This window comes from Cariama cristata, unplaced genomic scaffold, assembly GCF_000690535.1.
Source record: "Cariama cristata isolate BGI_N322 unplaced genomic scaffold, ASM69053v1 scaffold19317, whole genome shotgun sequence".
NCBI classification, from domain to species: domain Eukaryota; kingdom Metazoa; phylum Chordata; class Aves; order Cariamiformes; family Cariamidae; genus Cariama; species Cariama cristata.
Genome location: NW_009627297.1, coordinates 4013 through 22489, shown reverse-complemented (window position 1 = coordinate 22489; position 18477 = coordinate 4013). Strand labels below are relative to the sequence as shown.

Genomic DNA, 18477 nt, shown 5'->3' with positions numbered 1-18477 from the left:
TAGTCCTGGCGCACCTTTTCCCTCCTTCCTGCCTTCTTTTTGCACCTCAGCCCCAGGGCAGCCCCTCAGCCTCTTCTAGGGTGGGGAAAACACTTCTACCCCTTTTTTTGTTGCAGCTTTTTATAAGAAGAGCTCCTTGTCTCCCCAACCATCCAAGCCTGCCTGTGAGGCCTCAGCAGCTTCGGAAGGCAGGGGCATGCCTTGTGTTTGAAATGAGAATTAGGATACTTCAGGTTTCTCCTCCGATAAGGTATGGTTGATATAGGGCCAATACCTCAGCTGCGGTACTGGTTAGGGTCTGGTGTGTAACGTCAAATCTTATTTCACTTTTCCTTTCTAGGTTTTGTTTAGGAGGCTCATTGTCCTCATGCCCTTGAGTTTTGCTCTAGGTGGAAACGAGCCCACCTGTAAGGTCAGCGGTGGGCATGGACCAGTACCCCTTTGATGATGAGAATGTGGTTCATTTGGAGATGCATCTCCCTGGAATTCCTGAAAGTCAGGGGCTGGTCTGTAGCAAGGCCCTCAACCACGATTTGTGCCTAAATGTGAAAGATGTGATGTACACGGGGCTGAGTGGCTTAGACGTGGTGCCTGACCTTCTGGCCAGCGATGCGCTGGAGGCCGATTTAAACGCACTCTCCCTGTACCCGGTGAAGGACTGTGACCCTCCTCAGCTCCTCCATGAGCCTGACTTGCAGCCCTCACAGCACGGTGAGCACGCTGGACTCTGCTTTCTCTATTATTTTGAAGGGTGTCTTACAGATTGAAGCGGCTGGAGTTATTTCGTAGCTTTATACAAGTGATGGAGTCCATTACGTGGAAAGATCTTTGGGGTAAAGAGGTGGATGCGTGGGGGTTTTTTTTAATCGCTTTTAGGTTCTTGTAGTTTGAGCGCTTCAGAAATGTTTCTTGTTGCCTTTTACCTGTAAAATGACATTCAGATTGATAATGCTCTAGAAAATGGTAATAATTATAACACCTCTCTTTCATAGGAATTTCACTTCTTTCCTATTTTCTTAAAATTATACCCTAGACAGGAATATGTTCAGGGTTTTTTCTTTTTCCAAGAGTCCTTGCAACCTGCCCTCCAGCTGGAAATGGGAAAAATGAAGACATTAAAATGATAGATTTGCTAAATATGTTGCAAACATCTATATTACTGGCTTTCCCTGAAGCGGAGAAGAGACATTCTCTTTAATTCTTTTTGCATTTCAAATTCTCTGTGAAATGGATTAAGCAGAATGGGCTTTTTCCAGATCTGCTGTTGAAAGGAGAACGCCTTTAGTAAAACGCTCTTCTGGAGGATAACTTAATTGCTAACGTATATAAAAGCGTGCCCTGTTTGGGTGGCTTGAAAACAAAGCAAATGAAAATCCGTAACGAGAAGCGCTCGAATAAGAGAATGAGACTTTCTCCTAACAATCTACTGATTTGCCAATTAATGGCGGCTCGTCGGCGGGGAACGTCGAGTCTTCTCCCAAAGTCCAATCCAGCAGGGACCACTTGGGTTATCACCCGGTCAAATTGCTGTAGATAAAATACCTTGAACAAAGCGGTTTGGAATTTTCTATTTTTCCCGAGAAAGAGGGGAAAATGGTGAAAATACATTATGGCAGGGGTCAAAATGCCAAAGGGTGTAACCTGTGTGAGGGTAGAATGTGGGTTTAGGTGTTTGTGGAGACCCCAGAAATAAAGTAGCTCCAGAGCTGCAAGTTGTTAAGAGGCGGAGCAGGTTTGTGGGACCTTTGTACTCATTTTTGTGCGGGTATTCGCTTGTCAAAACCCACAGGCCAGAGCCCTCCAACAGAAGCATTACAAAAAGAGACATTTTTTTTAGTACTAAAACGAGAAGCGTCTCATCGCAAGAGTAACCCAAGGATACCGCTTTCTCCCTCCCTTCAGAGCCGGGACTTCCCATGCTGATGGGACCAGAGGAGGCTGGAGGAGGAGAAGGAGGCAGCAGATCCTTGCGGGGAGAAAAGCGTCCCATCGGCTCTCCTCAGACCTCGCCGCTGGGCTGCAGCCACTGCGGGAAGGTGTTTGGCAGTGCCAGCGCTCTCAGCAAACACTGCCTGACTCACAGCCAGAAACGGGAATACATCTGTCTCCTCTGCAGCAAGGCCTTCAAACGGTCGGACCACCTGTACGTAGGCGTTCGCTGGCAAAAACGTGGTGGCTTGCTGCAGCCTTCTTTACCAAACCTGAAAAGATTGGCTTCTGCGGTGCTTTATTTCCCACTTTCAGAAGTTACGGCGCTTGTTAGCCTTTGTCATGTTTTCAGACGAGCAAGCGCTGTGAAGTTAGGTCACAAAACGACTTCCCCAGCAGATGCAAATCAGTTTTGAGTTTTCCAGAGCGGGCTGGTGCAGAAAAAGCCTCAAAAACATGTATTTCTGTCCAGCTGCAGAAAAATCTGTAATACCGAGCGCTGCGATAGCAGCTAGTCTTTTTCCTTCCCTGTCTGACGCCTGGTGTGGGGGAAATAGTGTGGAAAGTGTTCGTACTGGAGAGTCATCTTTTGATTTTTTGATAGCCACTGGTTTAGGCGCTGTCGCAAAAGATCGCTTATCGATGTGACCGGTGCCTGGAATCCTACGCTTCCTGCTACTGTAAAGCTTTTCTTACTAATTCTGAAAAGCTCTGGAAACACCAGCCGATGACTGGAGGGGTTCGGTTTTTGATGGTGGTAGTCCGGGGCTAAGTAAAACACCGTTTTGTTGCCAACAAACCTATTCTGTCCTAAAATGTGCCTTTACGAAGTGAGAGTCTGCAGTTTTACAGTCGGTTTCCCGTTGGTTTAGGTCAGGTGCCTGCCTAATTTTTTTTGTCTCTCCCAGTTTCTCCTCTGCCATTCTCTGAAACAAAAGAGAATTGTAACGAGCCGTTAGCTTGTGCTGGCTGGCATCAATGTGTGCGCTTGCAGCTGGAACTGGGGTTGGGATCCCTTTTGAGTTGTGTTCCCGTTTGCTTCATCCTTGCTGGGGGGCTGATAGGCTGGAGAGGTCTGTTTGGATTTGGGGGAGAATTTCAGATCCCATTTGAGTGGTCTTTCTGGTGGTCAGCGTCTCGCTGACCATGGCCATAGAGCAAGTGGGATTGTTCTGCACCCCGGTGGGAAAAGCAGTTGGGGGGCACTTGAGTGAACCTCTTCTGAACAGAGGCCAAGCTCTGCTTTGATTTATGTACTGTGCCGCATCTCTGCCTCGAGTAGAACGATGCTAAATAAAAGGACTGCCAGAGCTGCGGTAGCTTAGGTGTAAAATGGCTTCCTTTTTCAGTTGGAAATGCTAATACACTATGTTTTCTTCCCTTGATCGCCAACAGGAGCGGACACATGTTGACACATCAGAAAATAAAACCTTTTGTGTGCCCGGAACAAGAGTGTGATAAGAGTTACTGCAATCGCCATTCACTGCTCCGGCACTACAAACTGAAGCATGGCTTGTGCGGCTCGGAGGAGACTCCAAAGGAAGGCACCGGGGAGGAATCCCTGCTTCTTCCCAGTCTGTACAGCCAAGGCAGCGGGAAATCGGAGGACAGACTGACTGCACGCTCTGACTCAGGCCCTTTCCCTCCCGAAAGAGACCTGCTGAGGTGCGTCGTGAGCAGCTTTGCAAATCGGAAGCTTCCCTTGGCTGCCTTGCCCTCTGCAGAGCACGCAGCTGCTGCCCTGACAGATTCCTCCCCAGCAAGCCAGGCCTCTTGCCTCACACCTAACAGCAGCGAACTTCAGGAGGCTGCGACTGACGGTTTAGTGAAGGATTGCCTCTTGTGCCAAGGGAGTGTCGCTTCTCCCGACGTCTGTGCCGTAACAAATCCCAGCAACGTGTCTGCGATTGCGCTGGGTGAGATGGTAGTTACCAATCTGGCTGGTAGGTCTTTGATTTCAGAAGCCCAGCTCCCCTCGGAGCCCACAGGGCTGCAGCGTTGTCCGAACAGTGCCCTGCCTTGTTTTCCTGCGTTCGAAGGGCAGAGACCATCCGCAAACCAGTCGAGCGGTAACTTCCAGTGGATCAGAAACGTGCCGGTTTGTGCTAAACCCAAAAGGAATAGCGTCTGCCTTGCTCACAAACCACCTGTCATGGCACCCGATGTTTCAGAGGGGTTAGCTGGACCTTCCCGCACGTTCTCAGCCATGTATGAGGGTCCGGATGCTTTGTCTTTCCCCGTTGTGCCTTTTAAAGCCGAAGAGGATGTGCCGAGCGAGTCAGCCCTTGGTTGTTTTGAGGAAACCTTTCCGTTGGTGAAACCCCACTGCTCCCACCCATGGGAGAATGCCGGGGAGCTGAGTGTTCCGGAGGTTCAGAATCTCAGCGTGCTGCGGAGCGAGACCAGGCAGCTCTTCCCGAAACCCCTGGAGCCTGCTGCGTGCCCGGAGCCGCTGCATCTCTTCCAGACCATCACCAAAGCTCAGCAGGTTTTCTCTCACGCCCAGGCACTGGCTCCGTCCCTGCCGATGGCTTCGGAGGCCAAGCACCTGACAGCAAACCCCCTCCAAACGGGGTTTTGGCAGCCCCCTCCCTTGGTTCCCCAGCTGATGGAGTACGGAGGGCCTTCTACGTACCCCCCAAAGCCTGTCCCCCAGCTGGTGGGGTGCGGAGGGCCTTCTACGTACCCCCAAAAGCCTGTCCCCCAGTTCCACGGTAGTCTGTCAGCCGGTGAGAAATGGGATCCGCACGCAGCACCCTTGAAAGAACATGTGGGATTGAGAGACTCCTCTGTTCCTGATCAGCTCTGGGATGCAGCGCCTGGAAGTACTGTGGGAAGCTGCTCTCCTGGGAGATCAAATCAGCTGGAAAACAAGGCTTTTGCTTTTAAAAAAGAGAAGAGTGAAGATCATAGCGTGGAGATGGGCGGGAAACCACCGGCTGGTGCCGGCTGCTCTTGGCGTCTGCCTGCTGTCCGCAGGGAGAGGCCGGCGTTTGGGCCAAGCGGCGCGGCTCCCCTGAGTCCGGTGGCCATGACGTCCTTCTCGTCGGCCCCTGCGGGCGGGGGGACGCGCAGGCTGACCATTTTCAACAGGATTCAGGTACGTCGACGTGCTCTTTCTTCCCGTTTAGCTGTCTGTCCTTCGAGTTTCTCTGGAGCCATTTACGGTCCTCCTGCCCTCATTTTAAGTGCTTTTTGTTAGCGTTGACAGCTCTAGCTTCACCAGTAACAGTACTTAGCACTTACACGGCACTTTACGCATCCAGAGCGTTCTGAAAGCATTAATTGATCCAATGCCAAAGGTTTAGAAATGATTTAAGGAGGTGAAGTCTTGGGATATTTAGTAATGCGACGCGTAGCCTTTCACCCGGCTTCTGGCTGGGCTTGTGCACAGGTGAAGCTGCGAATGCCTGAACGTTCAGCGAGCTCAGTGCCCGTGGAATGGGAACCGCTTTCTGGAGTGGAAATAATTAGCATCTCGTTATCCGTGGGAGGGCAGGGAGATGGAGAGTCTCAACCTAAATGAACTTCTCGCCTTTAGAGAGAATCTCTAGAGGTTGAAGTCAACATACGTTAAGCGAGGGTAGTCCTGGAAGCTTGTGTGGTCCTTTCTGATGCCTTTAAAAGGCTCTCTGTGCTCCAGGTGTTACTTCAGCGGTTGAGGTGAGAAATCCAGTGGCTTAGGGGAGTCTTAGATTTGCATTTCTGTAACTCCAGGAGATTTTGGGGGGACCCTGGATGATACATGGGACACGAGGGAATCCCCTTCCTGCCCCCGAGTGCCCGTTGGTGAGCTGGCAGTGCGGCGTTAGCAGAGATTTATGAGATTTGTTAACGAGCGTTGCTTTGCTGTGCAAGTGCATAGTGTTCTGTTCTTGGAGGAGACAGCTCAGATGTTCCGTTTCTTTTTTTCCAAAGACAAAATGACTGTATTTTAAAGCTTTGCTTGCAGGCAGGATAACATCTGCTTTGGATTATTGTTTCTTTACCTGCAGGGTGGAAATATCTACAGCCTCACTAACGCAGCGAAGGAAGAAAGCTTGTCAGCTGGGCAGTAAGTGGGCTGAAGTTTTGAGGGGACGGGGGTGTTGGTTCGCTGGAGTGAGTTCTGGCACCTCGTCGGGCATGTTTTCTTTATGAGATTGACTGTAGCCTTTTCATTTGGCTAATTAGTAGGTGTTGTAAGTTAGAACCACGCGATTTTAAACTTAATTTCAAACTCACCATTGTAAAAATCCTGCAGCAGCTGAAAGCGTTGGAGTGGTGAAACTGAAGGGGGGTGACTTGAGTGAAATGTTGAAGACTGTTAAGGATGTGAGAAGGAACAACTGGGCTTGTTCTTTTCACACGTCACATGGATAAAAGACCAAAAGTTCACTGTGGAAGTAAAGAAACAGAAATCTAGGGTAACCTTAAGGGATTTGCCTCTGCGAAGGGTTCTCAGGTGGCTGGCGGGGGTACGGGCATCACTCAGTCTCGGTGCTGGTGAGTAGTCTGCCTGTAAAGAGTATTATTGCATTATCATGGAAACAGGCCCTAAATTTAGGTTTAAAAAGTGGTAAGTTATTTTTTTAGAGGGAGGTTGTGACTCGGTTCTCTCTGCTGAAGAAAATGCACATACTTCCCTCTTCTTTGGTAATTGCCACTTCCCTTTGGTGCAGGGACTGCAGACTCGTGGTAGTTCCTCTGTAAGGAAATCGTGGCGCTGCCACCTTATTGCCCAACCTGTGTAGCTTGCCGTTTGCTAAAAGAAAAGCTGCTCCCTGGGGGGAAAAAAAAAAAATAAAATTTATTTTTAAAAATAATCTATGTCCTCCTGAGCAGCAATGAAGTTCCACACAGCCTTTCCTGCAGGGTTGCTAACCATCGCAGGTGAGGGAGCTGCTCTCTGTCATTAAAAAAAGAAGAATTTCATCGTTCTTGGGCAAAAAATGAAAGTTGTGGTTCCTGGTGAGCAAGGTGAAAATGATTACCTGGTCCGGCTGGCCTCGGTGGTCTTGCCGGGTTCTCCGTTTCTCTGTCAGAAGAGGTTCCAAGGATTAGCTGGGCTTATAGGAACGGTGAGGCATGCTTAGGTATGGTGCGCTGGGAAGCTTTTACTTCGTTCGCTTTCTTTGTCACGTGGATAGGGAAATCGCTCTGCAGGATTTCCCGACGTCACCTTTCCCAAACGCTGAATTCACAGGGGGGAGTTACCCACAAATGATACATTTTTCCGTTTGTGAAATTGGATCTTTCAGAAATTCCACAGTGTATGAAATGCATGGTGTTTTTAATGCCGGTCATTCTTTTTTTTTGGTGAAGCAGTTAAAAAGCGGTGTGTATAACTTTGCAAATAACATTTGTACGTATCTGCTAATAGGTACCATTCCCGTAACGGCTCGAAAGAGGAGGTATCTTAACCGCATCTCTTATTTAAAGCTGTATGTTCATAATGCTGGTGATTGGTGTCCCCCCGGGGATTTTTCTCTCGTTAACATCTTTTGCTGCTAAATGAACTGCGGAGATTTCCCAACTTGATGTGAAATGAGCTTTATGGCAAGAAATGCTCGTGTGGATCTAACATTGATAGCAACGAAATTCTATTTTTTTTTTCTTTAAAAAGTGATTCAACTTTATAATGTTAATTTTCCATCCCTTTCTCTCCATTTTTCACTTAGCAGCCAAAGCCGTGCCGCTCCTGCTGATGGCAGCAGCTGTGAAAGCAGCTTTCTCCGCAAGAACTGTGGGCAGCCGGTTTATACCGAGACTGGCCCGGAGAGCCACGGGTGTTTTCGTGGTGAACAATGGCATTTACCACAAAGGAAGGAGGAACAGCAGGTAAAGGGAAACGGAGTCCTTCAGCGCTTATTATTTAACCGGAATTTGAATTGAGGTCATGAGGATTCTTGAAAACCTACCTGTAGTGTACGGAGGGAAAAAGCTGTGGAGCAACTTAGCCTTTGTCCTGAAAATTCAGATGAGTGAAAAAGTGGGATCGAGGCTTGCGGCGCTGTTGCAGCCCTTTGAGTGGCTGTGACACAGTGCACGTTCTTGCATAGTACTATTTTGGAAGATGCTACTCTATTTCCAGCAGTGTTTCTTACTCTACCGCTGAGTGAAAAACGTAAGCCTGACTGTTCTAGTTGATAGCGTGAACTTGGGAGCTCAATTTTGTAAAAATAAGAATAAGGAATTGGTGCAATAAGGATTCCTGTTCTGGGCTCTCGCTAAATTATTCTCAAGAAACGTACTCGGCGTAGCAGCTCGTATTATCATCGTTATTTTATGTAATGGAGAAACAATTCAGAAGCGACCTGACAGAATGGTTTGCAGGGCGCTTAAACCTCCTCAGATGGGTGATGCCAGAAGCTACACCTCGTACCCTCCTTTGTGTTTGTGGTAAGGTGTGCGACGCAGGAGTCAAAAACACTCAGAAACTGTCGCTCGAGGCAGCGGGAGATGGAGACTGTCCCCCAAAACCCCAGATGCTTTTAAAGGACATCACAGCCGCTCCTCTGGTGATTCCTGTCTCGGTACCGATGACGGCTGTGCTCTGGCAAGCAGGGGATGAGGTGGGTGGCGATTGCGTTCCTTGAGTATTTTTGTGATTTAGCAATAACGCCTTAGTTAGGTGACTTTGCTGGAATCGCTTCTTTGAGCAACTGGTCACCAGTGTGAGTTTCACTGCCTTAGCCAGCAGCTTAGCGTTACGGCTCCCTTAAATCCCCCAAATTTTATTTAAATAACACTACAGTAATGGACTTGGTAAAGGTTCCAGGGTCTGTGTGAGTAATTTATTGGAAATATGTAACCCGTTAATCACCTCGAATCCAGGAAGATAAAAGTGGGAAGTATCAACAGTATGATGCAGGGCAGATACAAAGCCTAGGAAAATAGTTGGAATTTTACTAGGCGATTTAAAGAATTCCAAGACAATTTCAGAATTTACTTTTTTTTTTTTTCCCTTTCAGCACTCTCTCTGATTACAAAAAACCCCCCAAAACTTGCAGAGGGTTCTTGTCAATAGCTGCTCGTCTCGTGAGTGTGTCTGTTAGTGTCCCCAGAGCTGCCTGCACGAGTAGAGCAGAGGGTCCTCTAACTCTGCGCGTGAGTTCTGGAATTTGGTGTTCACTATTGAGCTCTCGGCTACGACACCAAGAGCCTAGAGGAAAACCGGATAACAATCTGATGCGATTTCAAGCTTTCTTCTCTGTGTTTTCAAGTGCCTTGAACTTGTTCCGTTTACTTTTCTGTGATAAACAGGGATTTGACAGTTGCTTTGGAATCGTTTGCCCAGGTTACTGAAAAGGAGAGCCCAGATGGGAAGGACCTCAAAGAAAACTTGCACCAAAAAAAGAGAGAGTGGCAAACGCGACCGAGATCCCTTTTTGTCGCACCTCCACTGGCCCCTGGAGGCCCGTTGGGGATGGGCGGCTGTTACCGGAGTAACCTGCGGTTACAAACATTCCGGGTGGATGATTTGCTGAGAGACTTGTTCCAGAACTCTCCTTACACTCCACCTCCCATGCTCAGCCCCATACGGGAAGGATCAGGCCTCTATTTCAGCACTCTCTGCGCTTCCTCTGCTCACGGTGATCCCAACCAGCTGTTCGGTGCTGTATTAGGTAATAAAATCCTCATGTCTGTGCTCAACGGACAGTAACGCTGGAAAGGAATCCAGCTGGTTGTCATACAGATGACAGAAAGAGAAAATTGACCTGTTAGGAAGGTGGACACCATTTTAACTTCTGTAGGATAAATGTCTGCATCCTATGCAGGCCAATGGAAATAGATGTTTACATGGAGCAGTTTGAATTACTCGTAAACCGATGACCTGATTTTATTCTACCTGTTTGTATACAAGTTTGTCTTAATCTAAGTATTAAAAAGCATGTAGCAGTTACATCGAAGCGATCCTGCAGGAGATGCTCTGATGGGCACCTGCCTGTTGGGAGCGGCAGCCCAGCGAGAGCGATTTTCCTCTGGGTTCGGCTTCTGCTCCAGGGTTTGACCTCTGGAGTTGTTCAGAGACCCCGGCCGAGTTTAAGGAGTTGTGCCTGCAAATGTGGGCAGCCGCTGGCTCTGCTTGCGCCTCTCAAAGAAGGCTTTAAAAAATGAAAGTATTTGACTTGGACTTTGCAATTCCTGTTGTGGAAGAGGGGATGTGAACGGCCTACCGGAGTTCTGCTCTGGTACTACCTTTTGCTTATTAAAAAAAAAAAAATAAGAAAAAAAAAATTACAGAACAGCTCAGTCCCTGCGTGGCTGACTTCTGACCCGTGGTCGGGTGTGGCTGTGAAATCGTACCGGGATGGTTTATCTCGAGCGATTTCACTGAAATGAGGGGAACTCCAAGAGAATAGTTCGTGGTTTGTAATGATGAGGATGTGAAGGAAGGTCAGTCTCAGCAGAATGATTTTTGTCTTGAGCCTTTTTTTTTTTTTTTTTCTTTCAGGCAGAATAGACAGGGACTTTGGATTTTGTGTGATGAAGGGTAGAACCAAAATCCACATTGAACCGTGAGTTATTGTGTCGTGATTAGAATAACAGTAAACATTTGGAAAAGGGGTGACGAGGGAACCATGGGTTAGGAGTCAGTGTGCGGTTGGTTCAAGCGCACGGGCTGTGTGGGCCTTTGAAGTCGCCACTGACCTTCTCCCTCCCGTGACCCTATCGCTTGGCCGATATCCTACCGTGAGACTAATCGGGGTTTTTGGCCAGACGATACCACATGCTGGCCAGAATGAAATTGCAACAAAATGCTCGGTGCTGTCGCAGTGAAATACTGACTTCATTTACCAGTTAGGCTGGCGTCGTAAGTAAAGATGCCTGCCTCCCTCACTCCGTGCCATGTTCAGACGTCCTTTTTCACCTCTGTGGTCACAACCTCTTTTTTTTTTTTTTCCCCCCTTTTTTTTTCTTTTTTTTTTTTTCCCCTGCTTGCTATTAGTGTTAAAGTGAACCTCACAAATTTGGTCCTGTTTTGAGGAAGGGAGAACAAACTTTTGTGATTGATTGGGGACAAAAGGATTCTGGGGGTAGCACGGTGCTGCGGTTTGTGCAAAGAAGTGACTGAAAGGGGTTAGAGCAGCGCTAGTAACACTTTGCTGGGAAAATGTCATGTGCGTACTGTATTTATTACAGCTGAGCCTTGCTCATCACATATCCCCTCTTTCTAAGTGTGCGTACGTCACCACGTGCTATCGTGATATATCTGTTCACAGCTTGCCTTCCTCACCTCCTCTTTCTCATTACTTTAGGCACATCAATGTCGGCAGTCAGTTTCAGGCAGAGATACCAGACCTCCAGGATCGATCACATCTGGAAAAGGAGGAAGAGAGGGCATTGTTGGTCTGGAAGCCCTGGGGAGATATCGAAACTAACCCGGAAACACAGGACAGAGGTTTCTGTAACACTTTCCTTCCGAGGCTGCCCCTGAGATAGTAGGATTAAAAAGAAAGGAAAAAAAAAAACCCAAAAAACCCCCATGTTTTTTCAGCAACGTTTTGTACGTTCAGATTCTCTCCCTGCTTTTCTTGACTACCTTTGCGCATGGCAGCATTAGAGCGAAGGAGATTGCTCGGTTCTGGTAGAACAGTGAACAAATAAGAACTATTACGCTCTCTGTAGCATTGCGTTTGTAGCTGTCCTACCTCATCTGCAGCAACCTTGGAAGAGGGGAGATTTGTCTCAGGAGTTATCGATCCCAAAGCTGTTCTTAAAGCAGAGACAGCGATACCTGGATGGTTCGGATGTCTGACTTCTGTTTTTGTTTTTTTCTTTCTTTTTTTTCCTATGCCTTTTCTTGGTCTCTCCAGTCCGTCTCTTGCTCTTGTTCTCTTTTCCCTCTGTCTTGTATCACGAATTTTCTCCTTTCCTGACAGAAACTGACTTTCTGTTGGTTTTCCTTGCACTTGTAGTAACAGAACTGCTCAACACCGCCTGCTCCAGTGCCATGCCAGGGGGAGGAACGAACATAGAGCTAGCCTTGCATTGTCTGCATGAAACAGAAGGCAATGTTGTGGTAAGAAGTGGCTCTTTGATCCTAGTTAATAACGGACTAGGACAGCCTTCGTTGCTGGTGGGAGCTGGGAGTTGTTCTGAGTTTTCTATTCCACAGACTGCAATCTGGTCTCTTTGCTAAACCCGCAGAGTACTTCTGTGCTGCCTGTGGCCACAGTCTGCCTTGATGTCTTTTGGAATTATATTCTATCAATAAGAGCTTGTAAATTAGGTGACACTTTGGAGAATAGAAGTTTGAAATGAAGGAATTGCCATGTTAGATAAAACTCAAGGTCTGCTCTAGATAAACGTCCTGTCCTTGATGATTGAACATCCCTCGGTGCCTCTTGCTGAGCAAAAGCCTCCAGCCTGGTCCGGGTTAAGCCCTGAGTGGTTCCGCTTTGCTCTGTCTTCTTTGAAGAAGGGATTTAACGATGCTCAAATATAGCAGAGAACTCAGCGTACGCTGTGTCTCCACGAGGAGGCTCTACCAGCACGTCTGCTGCGGCAGGGACGAGCCGAAAATGACTCCAGTGGAGAGAAATGTTCTCCTGGAGGTGGTGGCAGGTGGGGGGGTCCTGCGGTTTGGTCCCCCAAGGTCTCCTGAGGTTCTGTTTTCTGTAAAACACTTTGGTGTGGATTGAGGAAATATTGCTGTAAACTGGAGTGGGCTGAGGTGATCCCAAAGCGCTGTTGCCAAGCGTTGACCAGCACCAGCAAAATCTTCCTGCAGTGGACTGAATCGCTGAAGTGGCAAAATAGCTGAAAGCAAGAATTTACCTTTTTTGTTCCTGGTGGCGGGGAATCTAAAGTCTTTTTACGTTAAATCTGGCAGGAGGCTCTGAAGGTGCTTGTTGAGGGACCTCAGAAATCTGAATCCCATCCTCTGGCTGATTATCATTACACAGGTAAACTGAAAGGAGAGCTTGTTCCTTCACCTGCAGTGCTGCTAACAGATATTGCGGTTCCCTTTCTGTATTCTGATTTAAAGGATTTATTTTAAAAGAAATAAATGCGTGAACAACAATTTGTGTTCTTTCCGGCCGGGGAAAGGGGTAGCAAAACCCTTCAGTTTTAATCTGTTTACAGTGCTTTTTTTTTTTTTTTTTCTTCCCACATGGGGAATGCCTGGTTCTTGTGTTTCAGTTGAACGTGTGCTGCCCTGCAGTGACACCCACCGGGAGGAGCACGCTGGAGTGCGGCAGTGCCAAATACTCCTTGCCATACACTCTTCCTTTCAGTCCTGCTCGTGCAGGGCTTATCTGCTGGCAGGAATTATAACTCCTATTGCTAATGAGTTTGCTGCTGTCTTTGATAATTGCTTTCTGAAGGAGGAGAGATGTTGATATGTGAATAATAAGTTGTGATGATTTCAGTTAGGCTGCGAGCGATCTGATAATTTGCGCCTTGCTCTTTATTACTAGGTTCAGATATTTGGACACCTCTGGAGGAGGAGTTGTTTGCAGAGGCTTTTCGTGTACACAAGAAGAATTTTCACCTGATCCAGAAGAAGGTAAAGCCGTTAGACTGAGGGCTGTTGGTGTTGACAGTTTTAACCCAGAAAGTCATATTTTTGAATCGTGTGTAGGAAATCCTGTTCTTTGAAACCTCGTGTTTGCTGCTTAATGCTAAAAAGAGACACCGATACGAGACGTTATTTGCCTTGATGTATAATTACAACAGAATATTTAATATCTCTGGTACGAAATACCAGAGATATTAAAATAAAACCAAAACATTGTGCTGACCGCCAGCGCGAAGTGTACAGTTCTGCCCTTCTGGCACTTCTTTACAACCTTTTCAGAAGGGGAAGGTTTGTTTTCTGTCTGATCTCACCCGTATGTATGCTGAAGCTTCCGTGGCACTTCTGAGTGTGATAACCAGAGAGAATGGGGGAAAAGGAAGAACTGTGCTAATTGGATTGGTTATGTATCTATACCTTAAATATTTTCCTACAGTATTTCCATTATAGATTGCTTCTGTTTTTCTCACAATAGATTCAGACTAAGACTGTGTCCCAGTGTGTTGAATATTACTATATGTGGAAGAAGAAAAATAAATTTAAATGTCGTCAAGCTCGAGTAGAAAGAAGAAAAAAGGGCAAGAGACGCAAGGATGAGGTGGAAGAGAGTGAAGAACAGGTAGAAAAAGCGCTGGGGATTTGTTCCTCAAGGAAAAACATCTTCCAGTGCTCTGGGGAAGGTGCAGCAGGTGCTGCCCAGGGAGAGGTTCTGCTTTTATTCTGCTGATGCTTTGATAGAACTTACTCTGTAGAATAACTGTGAAACAACAAAGCAGTATTTCATAGTTAGCACCGTTACTAAAATGTGCTTTTACCTGTTATGGACAGTATTTGTTCTTAAGTGCTGGCACCCTTGCTGATGTAAATAAGAAAATTCCCAACTACTTACTAACATTAATAATGCTGTTGACATTAAACTTGATGCCGATGATTTTCAGGAATACTCTGTAACATCCCAGCGCTCCATAAAAGGAACTGCTGGTGACATGGCTCTGCGGGGCTGTTGCAAAAATGTTCCTTGCCAATAATCAGGAATTTGGTTCACACAAATAGTTGAGTTTTGGTTTTTTTGTCTGTGGTTTTGTTTTGTGTTCTTTTTTTTTTTTTTTTTTTCCTGTGGTAGAAACTGGCTAACCATATAACTTCAGTGCTTAGTAATTCTACAGCTTAAACCTGTTGTATAGACTTTGGTGGAGGAAAGTGCTATTCCACTTAGGGCAGTATAAAGAATATGGTTTTTCTTTCAGGGTCAGTGTTTTCACCCCATCCTAATAGTTGAATTAAAGCATTTTTTCGGCTATTTAGAGTTCATATGCGACAACGTATTTTTGTACTGGATGTAACGCATTCTAATTGCCTGGGCTATTCAGAGAGTTTTTATGCTAGTGTTTTTTTGCTTTTAGCTGTCTGCTTTTCTGAAGGGAAGGGAAAAATTAAGGAAGGCTTTCTGATTTACAGGCTGATCGCATCCCAAAGAAGAGACCCCGGCATCCAGCTAAGGAAAGCGTGAAGAGAAAGCGGAGAAAGCAGGAAAAGACACCCTGCAGCACATTCGGTCTATGTTGCAATCTCTGCAAGTCCCTGTACCACAATGGAAGTGCAGGGGATCAGGGTGTATTTCCATGCACAATGTGTGAAAGGTAGCTATTAATTTTTCTTCTCGAAACCCGCTGCTTTTGGCTAAAAGAGATTTAAGGTTTCAAAGCTGTCCAGGAGGCAGAGGGGAAGCGGAGCTGAGGGCAGCTTGAGGATTTCCCCTGCCCCTCAGCCTTTGTCCAGTTTTGTTTGACTTTCACCCCAAATATCTGTCTTGTTTAACCACCAACGTCCCACACGGCCAGGGGTACTGCCAGACTGAAGCAATGAAACTGTGTCATGCCACGCATCAAAATATACAGAAATTCCCACAAGTAGAAGTAATGAAGCTTGATTTAAGGGTGTTTGTCGAAATAACCTAAAAAAGGAATTAAAAAATAAAAATCCCTGTTTGTTTTCTAACTTCCAGTGTGTTTAACAAGATAAACCGTAGGAATGCTCATATGAAACGCCATCACCAGCAGGAGCAGGTGCCGCCTCTCCTGAAGTTTACATGGCCTGTGAAGCATTTTAAAAATGAGGCAAAGATGGAAGAAACCCAGATGGTGACATCCTCCACCGTTAATGGGGAAACTGTGATTCCAGAGTAGCAATGAGGTTAGTTGTCTCCGTTTTAGAGAAACACACCAATATTCTCTGGTATTGGAGCAGTGGCTGAGCTCCGAGAAGGGTCAGAGGACACGAAGTCAGCTTGTTCTTCAATCTGATCCATCAGGAGCACAGCAGCAGTTGCACCAATGCTTGGAAAAACCACCTCAGCTTTTCCTGCCGTGAAGCCACTCAGTGAAGCTGCCAGAGAATGTTTACTAAAGGTTTTTTGTAAAAAAAGTTGCAATGTTGTGTGTGTGGTCTGTTGTTTGTTTTTAAAAAAAACTTGTGTTTTCTCGGTGGTTAGTGCTAACTGTTGGCGTCGGGTTTGACAGAAAGAAATGCAAAGGCATGGGATGTTCCTTACCTGTATCGACACTGCTAAATGAAATATGCCTGCCTGGAAAATTAGCAGTTGTTAATGACTGCAAAATAGCTGGTGTACAAATACCAGAAGCTCTTGACTTCTGCTTTTGGTTAAAGAAGTCCTTTTGCCTCCATTTAAAACAACGGCTGGATGCCGTTTCTGCTATCGATTGTGGGGTTTGGTAGTGTTAGAAAGAGACAGAGTAGGGAAATCGGTGAGAAATTATCACTGCGTTTAATGCCTTGTTCCACCGTAAAGTGATAGTCATGCACAGCATTTCAGACCTCCAACACAGCACTCTTCTGATCTGAGCAAGGGGGTTTTGGTTGGTTTTTTTTAATGTGCTTTCTACTTAGCTTATTAAATTGGGTTCTCGAATAGCAGATGTAAAAGCTTTTGGGCTGCCCTCGCTGGTTATGCTATAAATAATTAAATAATTGGCACAAAGTTCGTTACGCTTGGTGGTGCGAACGCGGCCTGCTACACGTACATCAGTCTTGAAAGAACAGCCCGGGGCACGTGCTTCTGTGGACCAGATCCTTCGGTTGGTGGATCTTTATTCTTCACATTTTCTGAAAAGTTAAAGCTTGAGACCGCAGACGGGTGGAGTCGGGGGACTGCTCCAGGCTGGGCCTTGCCGTTGTGTCGAAGCTCCTTCCCTCTCTCTCCAGTCTGAACACAAAGGTTTCCTTCTTTTTGCGATTGCAGGAGGCCAAGGTACTGGTTTGTGTCGTGGGGAGCGGGAGCTGCCTGCCGTGTGTGGGGTTCCCCCGGCTGTTTTACTGCCGGAGAGAGCTCGGGCACTGCAGCCAGAGATGCGATGGGAGAATCGGGGCGGTTAAACGCGATGGATCCTGTTGCGAGTCGGCGTTAGCCTTTTGAAGTATTGAAAGCACCATACCCAGTGGTATATTATTGCACTGGTTTGTGTTTATTTGCATAACTAACGCTGCCTCCCTAAACTGGATTTGATAGTGAAAATTGAGGGTTTGATGAGTTCACCAATGAAATATAAATAAGGGGTCTTGTCCCCGCTGTTGTTGTGCTAGGGGGGATAAAAGGCTTTTTTTGTTGTTGCCAAGCCAGTGTTTTCATGGCGCTGTTTAATTTTTGCTTGGCTGAATATTGACATCCAGTACAAATAAATCTGCACTTCGGTTCCCTTTTTCCTTTAAAGGAGCAATCTTCAGGTCTGCACCTCAATAAACTCCTTTACCCAAAGCAGAAAGAGGCTTTGCAGCCTTTTATCCTTTTGCTTCTCATAACTTGCATTTTAAGAAATAAAAAAAGTCAAAGAATCTTTTTTTTTTTTTTCCAATCTAGCCCTTACGATTCCAAAGGGGAAACCATCTGCCCTCCGAAAACGAGGGCAGGCCTCTCAGTAATGTTCCTTAAAGTCGGCAGCAGCTGGGGAAGTGGCCGTGAGGACTGAACGTTTCAAGGGTTAACAGGAAAAAAGCTGCAAAGCTGGAAACAGAAGGCTGTTTCCTTTTAAAAAAAGACAAAACAAACCCAAAGCGGGATGTTGCAGCACTGAGTGTAACTAATCATATAGGTACCTTAAGGTACTGACCTCAGCTTTGTAACGAGTTGCTACAGTTGTAACTCATGCCCCAGAGGAGAGGCCAGAGGCGATGTCAAGTTTAAGCTGAGGTATTTTGTGGGTGTTTTCGGGCCCTTTGCTGCAGGCCATCCCAGCGCCCGCTGTCCCAGGGATAGCAGCTCCCCAGAGCCCCACCGACCTCTGGGCTACCCTCCTCTGCAGCTATCGGAAAACCACGCGCTGTGCTCGAGTGACGTGGTATTTGTGGGTGAATTAATAGTGTTGGCACACCCGTCTCTCGTACCCACGTGGGACAGCGGTGTCACCAGGCCTGTGTTTGTACTGGCGGCTCAGCACCACTCCAAACCTGTTCCGAACTCCCAGCTTCCCCACCGTCAGCATAGTTTGTGTGTGAGAAACACTCGGGCACGCGCTGGGCCTGAGTTTAGGGAGCTTGAGAATGCGCTCAGGGCTTTAGGCCTGGCTTAGGCTCTTGGGTGTGCGCCCTGGGTGGGTCTGATGTGGGTGGGGATGGGCAAGGTCTCAAGCAAATGCTTTGAGCCCCAGCAATAAAGCAGGCTCCGTGGTGGATGAGAAAGCGAGCGGTGAGAGGCGGCGCGTTCGCACCTCCTCCTAAGCTCTCTCTTCGCTGCCGGTGTTGCCAAAGCCGTTACAAAAACACGTGGGCAGGAGTTTGGAAAAATACTCGGTGTTGGTTGCTGCTGCCGTAGACGGGTAACTGCATCTGAAAGCCCCGTGGGTCAATTAAACACCGCTCCCCGTGCCCAAGTTAGTGCAGGTTTCTGTTCCGAGTCTCGTTACTCTTTCTCATCGATTCTAAAAAGTCAAAATTTTGATGCAAGAACAGAATTTGGTCCAGGTTCTCCGGCGCCAGGACGGCTCGCCGATGCTCCAGGGTGCTTTCGCTAGCGGCGAAGGCCTGGTCGG

General features: G+C 47.0%; 2 protein-coding genes across 2 annotated transcripts in view; one reads left to right on the top strand and one right to left on the bottom strand.

The window, feature by feature from the left end:
• Positions 1-425: 425 nt before the first annotated feature.
• ZNF541 (zinc finger protein 541) lies at positions 426-15621 on the top strand. Its single transcript, XM_009704402.1, has 13 exons — positions 426-711; positions 1903-2143; positions 3325-4593; positions 4909-5029; positions 9209-9536; positions 10367-10430; positions 11172-11314; positions 11832-11935; positions 12749-12821; positions 13338-13426; positions 13911-14054; positions 14683-14774; positions 15441-15621. Exons 1-13 carry the CDS (start codon positions 426-428, stop codon positions 15619-15621), a joined length of 3135 nt encoding a protein of 1044 aa, XP_009702704.1.
• Positions 15622-18319: 2698 nt separating this feature from the next.
• The window catches only part of LOC104164918 (zinc finger BED domain-containing protein 1-like), a 2051-nt gene continuing 1893 nt past the window's right edge, over positions 18320-18477 (bottom strand). Inside the window, exon 3 of the mRNA XM_009704401.1 lies at positions 18320-18469. Coding sequence (XP_009702703.1) covers positions 18320-18469 — 150 coding nt within the window. The remainder of the gene's footprint in view (positions 18470-18477) is intronic.

Coding starts and splice junctions, on each gene's coding strand:
- ZNF541 (XM_009704402.1), top strand. CDS start 426: ATGGACCAGTACCCCTTTGATGATGAGAATGTGGTTCATTTGGAGATG. Junction 10,431..11,171: donor ACCAAAATCCACATTGAACC/GTGAGTTATTGT, acceptor TCATTACTTTAG/GCACATCAATGTCGGCAGTC. Junction 11,315..11,831: donor CCCGGAAACACAGGACAGAG/GTTTCTGTAACA, acceptor TTGCACTTGTAG/TAACAGAACTGCTCAACACC.